Source organism: Cupressus sempervirens, chromosome 4 (assembly GCF_028749045.1).
Source record: "Cupressus sempervirens isolate cs-2001-9-10 chromosome 4, ASM2874904v1, whole genome shotgun sequence".
In the NCBI taxonomy this organism is placed as follows: domain Eukaryota; kingdom Viridiplantae; phylum Streptophyta; class Pinopsida; order Cupressales; family Cupressaceae; genus Cupressus; species Cupressus sempervirens.
The window spans coordinates 718,364,874-718,374,732 of NC_143121.1; the positions used below are offsets into that span (position 1 = coordinate 718,364,874).

Genomic DNA, 9,859 nt, shown 5'->3' on the forward strand with positions numbered 1-9,859 from the left:
CGGATCTTTTTAGGATCCATTCACACTCCTTCCGCACTAATGATGTGTCCAAGATACAACAATTTTTTCATCCCCAAATCACATTTGGACTCCTTGGCATACAAGGACTCCCTCTGTAAAATGCTCAATACTGTCTCCAAGTGCTCTAAATGTTCCTGCCATGTCCTACTATAGATCAAAATATCATCAAAGAACACCAGAACAAATTTCCTTAATTGATGGTGGAAGACCTTGTTCATAGTGGACTGAAAAGTGGCAAGTGCATTAGTCAAACCAAAAGGCATGACTACAAATTCAAAGTGCCCACAATGACACCTCAAAGTAGTTTTCTCAATATCCTGCTCTCGAACTCTAATATGGTGATAGCCTGATCTCAAATCAATTTTTGTGAAATAACAAGCCCCATGCAATTCATTGATCAACTCATCGATGCATGGGATGGGATACCTATTCTTTATAGTTCTCTTATTCAACACCCTGTAATCAATACACATTCATAGAGTACCATCCTTCTTTTTTACCAAAACAACAGAAGATGCAAAAGGTGACTTACTTGGTTTGATGTGTCCCATTGCTAGCAACTCCTTGATGGTCCTCTCGATCTCATCTTTGAGTCATTTTGGTTGCCGGTATGGTGTGATCATGATAGGCTTAACACCTTCCTCCAACTCGATAATGTGCTCAATGCCTCTGTCTGGTGGCCTGCCTGGTGGAATCTCGCTAAAAACCTTCTCATACTTGATTCTCAATTTCTGAATATTTGGATGATATTCAGTCTTATGCTGCTCTTCCTAAGTAGGCATCAAGGCACATATTGTCACCCACTCTATATTATTATGCTTGGCTAATCTCTCCATCCGTCAAAGTGAGATAGTCCTGACATCACCATTACGAATAGCCTTTAGCACATGAGTCTTGCCATTAGGGTATAATTTAGTGGCTAATATTCGTAAATTGGCTAATTTTAGAATTTTTTGGCTAGTAATTTGGCTAATAATTTAAGATTTGATACAACCTAAATTGCCATAGTTTTATAAAATTCAGTTATGGAATACTTAAAATCGCTCAATAATTTATTTTATTAAAAAATTTAAACTCAAATATTCGCCACAATATTCGTTACATGAATAGATTTGAGTTACCTAAATATAATATGTTATTGGAGAAATTAAATTGAACTAACCAATAGTTATCATAATTATTAGTTACTTTAGGGAAATATCACCAATATTTATTTTTCACTATTGATTTAAAGTATATGTAATGATTCTCATAATATTCCACGAGTTAAAAAAATGTTCAATTTTGATTTGTAATACTCCATGGTGATTAATGAACTTCCTATTATTATTGAGATTCATCAATATTTTATACAAAAAAAAAATTATGATTAAAAAATAATCGCCAATATTAATCATATTTAGAATAAAAAATTGAGATATTTGCCAATAGAAATATTTTTTTTTTTCAAAATAATGAAAGATTCGCCAATATTTTATTTCTTTATTTGGAGGTAGCTTTCTTAAAGTTTACCATACCTGCCATCCACCTCGAACTGTGTCTCCATATCCTCTAGTCTTAGAGTAACCTCCTTCAAAGAATGTAGCCACTACATCCCAAGTACTATGTCCATGTCACCCATGTTGACCACATGATAGTCCTCCTTGAACTCATAGTTGTTCAGGCGCAAAGGTAGATCTCGCACCATCCTGTCACAACGAAGAGTATATCCATCAACTACCTTGACTCTCAATCCTTCGAACTCCTCAGTAATGAGTCCATGCCTCTCCAAAAATCATGCATCAATGAAATTATGTGTCGCACCTGTATCCAATAGAGTAATAACCTTCTGCCCTACCAAGACTCCCCAGAGTTTGAAAGATCCCTCTCTTTGAATACTAGACAGACGTGCCTCATGTAAATGTAGCTCTGGAGCCTCTTTTTTCTTAGCACTATCTATCTCTAGTTCACCCTCTACCCCATTAGGATCCTCATCATGGTGCTCTGAGCTGTCTGAATCTAAACCCTCATAATAAGCCCACATCGCTTGGTTAGCCTTCCCCTTAGGCCTCATAGGACAATCATGACCAAACTCATAGGGACCTTTGCAAAAGAAGCATAGCTTCTTCCTACATAGGTCATTAAGTGTTTTCTTATCCAAAGATATAGCTGACTTGCCTTTTGAGTCACTAACCTTCTCTTTACCCTTGCTGAATTCTCCTTTGTTATCTCTAAATGATGAAGAACCCTTTGAACTAAACCAGTTTGCTAGAGCAACAAGTTTCATACTGCGGGCTTTCTTCATGGCTTCCTATAATGTAGGAGGATCAAAAGCCTTTACCCACCCCTTGAGTGGTTCAATTAATCCCTCTGTGAATACAATGACTAGCCTACATTCTGAAATGTCATGCACCATCACTGCAAGATTCTGGAAGTCATTGATAAATTGTTCTAAGCTTCCTGACTGTCTCAATTGGGCTAACTCCCGGAAATAAACTTCAGGATTTTTTTAATAAACCTTTATATCAATCTATCCACGAATTCTTGATAAGTGTTTATCTGATTGTGTTGCAATGTGATCATGCCATGTGTCCACCAATCATGTGTTGCCCCATCTAAGTGTAAAGTGACATACTTGAGCCCTTCAAATTTTGTCATAGTCTTCAGAGATAGGAAATTATCCACCTTATGAATCCAAACACGGGTAGTTATTTTTTCACTGCCATCAAATGTGGGTAATACCAACTTGTTGGTGACCTGTTGCAACTCACTATGTTTATCTGCCTGCTTCTGCCTAGCAGCTCTATAGTTCAGGTACCTGTCAAATGTCTACCCATCCTATACATATTTTGGTAATGAATCCCACTCATTCCTTGCTTGTCGAAGTTCATCTACAATATCTGTTACCATAGCATCAGGTGTGCATGCTGGAGTTTCTTCCCTAAATGTAGGATGTGTGGGTCTATCAGCTGTTCCAGACCGTATCCTATGTTGTGATCCTGCTATGCTCCTGTCATCCTAGTCAATATCATGATTATTTCTCCTATTTTCCCCAATCAAATGTTGCATCATAACCATCATTGCCAGTGTACTTGCCTCTATTGACTGTAGAAGCCTCTCCTGATGCTATAAAGTCTCATCATCTCACACACTTCTGGATGGGCTTTGAGAACGTCTCTCAGCCATATTCTTAGTTATGCTGGTTCCTTGTGTAAATTAGTTGGATAAACCCTATCAGGCTGGCAAGAAACCTACTCTGATACCACTGTAATAACCCTTTCCAATAGGCCACTAAACAAAACCCTAAATTTAATACATTGCTAAAGTGTATTGCTAAAATAAGGAAATAATAGTGCCAATGTATTCATTCAATGAAAACCAAATGTTTTTACAAATGATATGGCAATTTTCAGCACCAAAACATTATGACATGGCACATTACAGACAAACTCTAACTGGCTATATACAATTGAGAACTTGTTACAACTACAAACTGAAATGAAGAACCTGGATTGATCAGATACTGGAGACTGACTGCTGAAGATGATATGGTGAAAGTGCAACTCCACTTGAAACTCCAAACCAACAATTAAGCACAAGTGAAAGGACTGAAATATCCTTCCCACAGCTGCAATAATTCAGGTGATCTTTCACACCCTCAAAATTGCGTACCAATTGAGAGTTTTCGTTCTCAATGGCCAATTGTGACTACTTGCAGAAACCCTAGGCTCCACAATGCACATTAACAAATATCAATAATAAATCTCGATGATAGGCAACGAGCCCTCAATGCCTATTTAATCTTTTTTCCTCGATAGGTCGGCCTTTTTTAAAAAATATTTCTCTGCTCCTTCTAGCAACCTCTAGAACATTATTTTATTTAATGACTTTATAAGATATATCACTTAATTAAAGATAAAGTTACCTTGTAATATATATTTTTATCGATAACTTTATAAATAATTAACTCCTCCAAAATGGGGACATTACATTTTTTAGGCAATTTTTAAAAAACTAAAAGAGTTAGTATTTTCAAAGCTAAACATGTTCTTGGAACAAATCAATATGACCATTCTTCAATAGCCAAATCAACCATGTGAGTAAAGAATATGAAAAACTTGTGCTCAAATGATAACTTACTAAAAATAGTAATCACATATGAAAACAAAGTTAAGGCACATTTTTCTAACAGACCAAAAAGTGGTGTAGATACTTTTTGGTCCCCCATCTTTTTATAATTATCTACAGATTGTAGTTGTAGCTTAAATTTGTCTATTTCATGATTTTGATGCTTTCATGATTTACTTCACTCACTTGAATGTTTGCCCGAGCTTTCCAAATATTATACCATTAAAATTATTTCATACAATACTTTTCTCAAGACTTTACTCTAGACATATAACTATTGATTATTATAATAGATTAAATAATTTTTAATGTAAAATATTATCTTGTAGTAGCTATATATTATTGTTCCTTGTGTGGATTACTATCCTCTTTCCTTTCAAACATCATAGAAAGCATTTTATTTTCATAAAAAGGCATAAAGCAAAAGCAAGATACAATACATGTAACGAATTAACGTTCACTGCCAACTGAAACAAACTTTCATTGATTAAAGTGCCGTTTCCAGCTTCCGGTTCACACTACATATTTTCACAAGATATGCCTCACAAATGGGTATCACTAGTATTATGGTCCATTCTGATTCAAATAAGAGACAATCTATGATGGTTCAAAAATATATTCACTATATTGCTCCCTTACATATATGGGGCCAACTCCTACCACTCACCTAAGGAGCCTCAACTGACAGGGAGAAGTTTTCAGTTTTCCTTTTGAAACTGTAAGACTCGATTACATTGCTTTTACCCTCTTCGTCTCTGATCTCCTCTAATAAAAATAAGATTATAGAATGCTAGGTATGTATATTACAATAACATTGCCAATGCAAATTGCCCAAATTACTGTTTGGAGGCAATCTGCTTCAAGTTTAGACTATCAAAACTGTTTTGGACCACCCTCAAAAGAATTCCCACTGCTACATCCTTTGATTTCTTCTTCCCCTCTTAACAAAAAACGGTATTAGAATTACTCAGCTCAATGTGTTCCCTTCAAGCAGTTGAGCACGAGAGAGCTTAAACAACCAGTTCTAATTGGTGCAGAATGAATTAAGCCTAAAAAATCTGTAGTTGAGAAACCAATAAATCTCTTTGACACTTCATCTTATATCAAAGACACAGAAAATATTTAGGTCTTACTGATAGCTCCATTCCCTTGCAGGTTTGAAAAATTATATGCAAGGGAATGTTTTAGAGGTGAGACATCTTGCCGGCCGCTGATCTCACTCATGGGAACTAGTTTCGCCCTAGCTCGCATCAGCCGCTGATCATCGCTGGGCTAGGTCGCAGGGACACGCCATGTAAAAAAACAAAACTGAGGTGGTTGTACCTGATCCTCTTTCACACTTTACAAAATTATAGTACCATAAGTAAGTGTATATACATTTTAGAGGCATTTTTAATGTATAATATCTGATGTATCTGCTGTTGTCCAGCCATACTAAAGGGGTGGCCTGTTAAACAGGCCAAAAGCTCTGTTCATGAATAAAGCTCTGAGATATTCAAGCAGTCATCCTGCATGCATTCAAAAATGTAAAAGAAAATTAGAGATTTAAGCTCCTGATTATTGTCAACAGAAATCTTGTTCCTTACGATATAAAGGATACGCATAAGAATAAGAAGATTTCCACAATCTATGAGATATTTGAGCTTCTTGTTTCTGGATTCGATTGTGTAAAAACTTTTGCATCTAATGTTTTGGATCACACTCTGTCATTCATCATGAGGATGAACGTCAAAAGGAGCATAAGTAGTGTGATCATCCTTATGCTCTCTTTCATGTTCATTCTGATAATAGATCACAAAGTGTGATCCGAAATGTTAATGCAATTATTTTTATACAATCAAATCCAGAAACAACAAGCTCAAGCATACAACTTTTAACAGCAGACCATTGCAATACTAAAATAAACAAGAAATGTAAACAAGAGCCTACAATATAACGATTAATTGTGAGCCAAAACAAACAAGTGTTGACAAGCCTTAGAAAGAGCTTACCATATCTGAAAAGTCCAATGAATTTGATAATGCCCATGAATATTTACACTGCCATCTGCATAAATTGATCTTTTCCCTTTGAAAAGCTAATGACCCATTGTCTTCTATCTCTGCTTGAACTTGACCAGATAAAATCTCTGGGTAAGTGTTCCAAGTTGAAGATAAAGAACCCTCCTGAAGATAATTGTCCTCACAGGGTGATCCATCCAGCTCCTCCACCTTAAAAATTTCATAATTAGTCCCCATACAGGGCATATGATTCTCAAGTACAGATTCTCTGGTTAGGTTATCAGCAAAATCATCAACTGAGAATGAATGAGGGTTACAATTCTGCGATGCCTGTGCAACTTTTAAGATTTTCTGTATAATTTCTTCTTCTTCAGAGGGATCATTCAACTTCTTAGATAGAGGAGATCCAGTCAGAGTTCTTGGCATGTTCAACCTTGCATCGCTAAGATACCCTGGAACGTTCTCTACTTTTGTCATTGCGTGAGGAAAGCCTTCCTGCATTCTTGGGCCCTCAAATACAGAATTGTCCTGCAAGTACATTACAATTTTATGAAATGAAATCCTTCTAGGCATATGAATCATCTAGATGAAGCACAAAATCTAGTTTAACATTAATTGTTATTATGTGTTAAGATCAAATAGACTTGAACTCAAGACCTCTCAAATGAGAGGCTCACAATTTACCATTGGATTATATTCTCTTGCCTATTTAAAGCCTATATTAGTACATACCTTTCCATTTTTTTTCGTATCACTGAATCCAGATTCCAGCAACCAATTGTGAGGAGCTTTACAATCATTCTTATCATTTAGAATTTCAGATGAAGCTGCCGAGGACAACGTCAAGTTTGCCTGGATGCCACCTTCCTCCTGCCTAATTTGTGAGTATTTTTTCTCTGACCAGTCTTGAACATAGCCAAATGAGGGCGTAGCTTCAGAGAAGGAATTATTCATTGAAGTAGACAATATATTATTTTCTGTTTGTGCTTCATTCTGTTCACCATTTTTGTGCTCTGTTCCATTTTTCTTGAAAATGCGGCACAAAACAAAAGCATCCTGTAAATGCACAGAAAAGGACCATTAACAGACATTCAAGGGAATTTTTTTTTGAAGTTTCTAACAATTATGGGCACCTTGAGATGATAAGGGGCTTTCGTTCATAAGGCACAATGCTTGGTGAAGGTTTTGCAAATGGAGTTGCAAGTCAGAGTGGGTTTAACCACAGAGGAGACACTGTAGTTAAGTGTGCTGTAATGGGATGGGTGACTTCCCAGAAGTCCTGGTGCTTCACCTTTGTGAGCATCACCTAGATCTAATGAGTGCTAAGTGTTCCATTCATTCTTATGAGAGATGGGTTTGTGTAAACTACTACTCATGAAACATAATGAATTTTACTTTGAATGCTATACTGATAAGACAAATTTGAAAGAAGAATTGTAGGGCAAATTGCATGATACAAAGCAAGATGGCCATGAGAAAAGTTGGAAAAGTTATTTAAAGAGTTTTCGTTCTAAGCCTATATATACGTTAAACCCCTGAATCGAGAAAGGGTATAAAGGCGAATACATCACAGTGCCTTTTCAAGGACTCTGGTTTTGGTTTTGGCGTAGAATTCAAGTAAAATAACAGAGTTTTTCAAAGTTGGATCAAACCCCAAACATTAATTTAATAGATCCATAGTCTCTGTCTCTATTCTCTAAATATTCTCTAAATCCTCGTTTGATTCAATGAAATCTGAAAATTGTATTTAATTCAAAGTGGGTACCTGTAAACCAGCTGCACCTACACATTGCATCTCATCTAGACGATATTCATGCATCACCCAATCTGTTCTCTTCCCCTGTGGGGCTCGGCCCGTGTAGAAAACTAGGGTTTTCTTCATTCCCATCACAGCCAAGTGAGAGTTAATTTTACGGTCTTTACCAGTTGCTTTCCAGTAACCAGCTTCAGTGGCCCTGTTTGTGCGTGAACCATTTGGATACTTTCTATCACGAGGACTGAAGAAATACCATTCCAAATCCCTGTTGGGCAGGAAAGACTTATCTGCCAAAACATCAGAAATCAGATTTAGTCATTGAAGCTAAAGAGTTAAAAAGGGTAAATCATCAGACATAAAACACTATTTTACGAACAATCTGATTTATAACCATGAATTAGACATAAAAACCCAAACAAAATATCTGATTCATCTATTGTTATGCAACCAAATTGGAGAACTATATGTGTTGAAGTTTAAATGTCGGTTTGTTACCTAACTGACCGAGCTCTAACATGCATTTTTCATTTTGACAAATTAAAACCAATTTCAAAATGTGAATACAATCAGCCTATAGACTTTATATGTTTAATAGGGTTTACCATGTAAGCTGTATTACATATGAGCATACTGTCTAGGACAAAAAAAGGTTGCTCTATTCAAAATAGAGACAATCCTTAGCTTTTCTATCTCTGGGGTTCTAGAAACAGAAAATATCTCAATGCAATACTTGTGATTGAATTTATCTTAATGCAATATTTGTGATTGAATTTACTTAGTGCTAATGAACTGCAACCATTCTATAAATATAAAACACAAAACAGAGCAAATAAGACCTCGGGACAACAATTCAAACTCAAAGTAATGAACTGAAGGTGGTATCCAACAAAGTTTGGAGACATAAGTGTTTTCGAATTCATGATATTAACATTTTGAATCAAACTTTGATTCATTCCCAAAAATTAGACACAGGTTTCTCCTCTTAAAAAAGGTAGACATTGTTTCTCCTCTCAATGTCTACTAAATGGTGTCTATTGCTGTATGACACATAACATGAATTTAATCCAAAACATTATATTAAAAAACCATATAATCAAATCTTAAAAACACCTCGTATTTGAGCTACATCTATTGCATATTGAAAACAAAAAACAGAGTGAATAAGACCTCAGGGAAACATTAAACAACCAAAGCTACATTTCACGGTGGCATCCAATAAAATTTGCAGTTGGATTTCACTTGGATTTTCAGAATTAAACTCATGATCCAAGAAATAAATTTCATTTCTCTTCTCTTTCCCGTCTATTTTCTTATGATAAACCATAAAAACTGATTCAAAAGATTATAAAAAAATAAATCATAAAATCAAATCCAAAACTCTCATATTCATCCAACAAAACTTCCAATACCGATCCCATACTGCACAAATGTATGTAAAACCGTTGTTGGGTAGTTAGAATACCATAATTAAAAACCAAAAAATTCATCATTGCAGGCAATTCAACAAGAGAAAAATCCCTGGTGATGGGAAAGATTGAAAACCCAATAAGGCTAGAACATACTAGGTAGATCCCAAGGCTCACACTTGTACAAATCAACCTCAGGAATGATATCCAGCTCAATGTTACGTCCATGAACTTTTCTCTTCAAATAATAACTCAATAGTTCTTCATCACTAGGATGGAACCTAAAACCAGGAGGCAATGAAACAGGTGCCATTATCACAAACAAGAACAAATGCCGTGCAATGTACAAAACATGAAGGAAATCAATGATTGAAGGAAACACATAATTTCAACATAGTTAATATAGAAGAATGGTCTGCTTCAATTCAAACATGAAGACCGAAAGGTCATGCTGTGATTTGACATGACACTGTGTGTGAAAGCGGCAAGGAATTTAGAGCGCACCGGATTCACACAAACCCGGCGTTAGATCGGGGTTCTAAATTTAATTCTCTCAAAAAGTGGATTTT

General features: G+C 35.8%; 1 protein-coding gene across 2 annotated transcripts; it reads right to left on the reverse strand.

Moving 5' to 3' along the window:
* Nucleotides 1-4,584: 4,584 nt before the first annotated feature.
* LOC149563290 (uncharacterized) lies at nt 4,585-9,655 on the reverse strand. 2 transcript variants are annotated; one of them, XM_089826637.1, is made up of 5 exons: nt 9,447-9,655; nt 7,894-8,171; nt 6,861-7,184; nt 6,120-6,656; nt 4,585-5,636 (listed from the first exon to the last, which is right to left on the reverse strand). In XM_089826637.1, the coding sequence occupies exons 1-5, from the start codon at nt 9,601-9,603 to the stop codon at nt 5,601-5,603; spliced, it is 1,332 nt and encodes a 443-aa protein (XP_089682763.1). In that variant the 5' UTR covers nt 9,604-9,655; the 3' UTR covers nt 4,585-5,600. The 2 variants fall into 2 exon arrangements, with proteins under 2 accessions (XP_089682763.1, XP_089682764.1); XM_089826638.1 differs by lacking the exon at nt 9,447-9,655 and adding an exon at nt 9,347-9,440.
* Nucleotides 9,656-9,859: the final 204 nt, after the last annotated feature.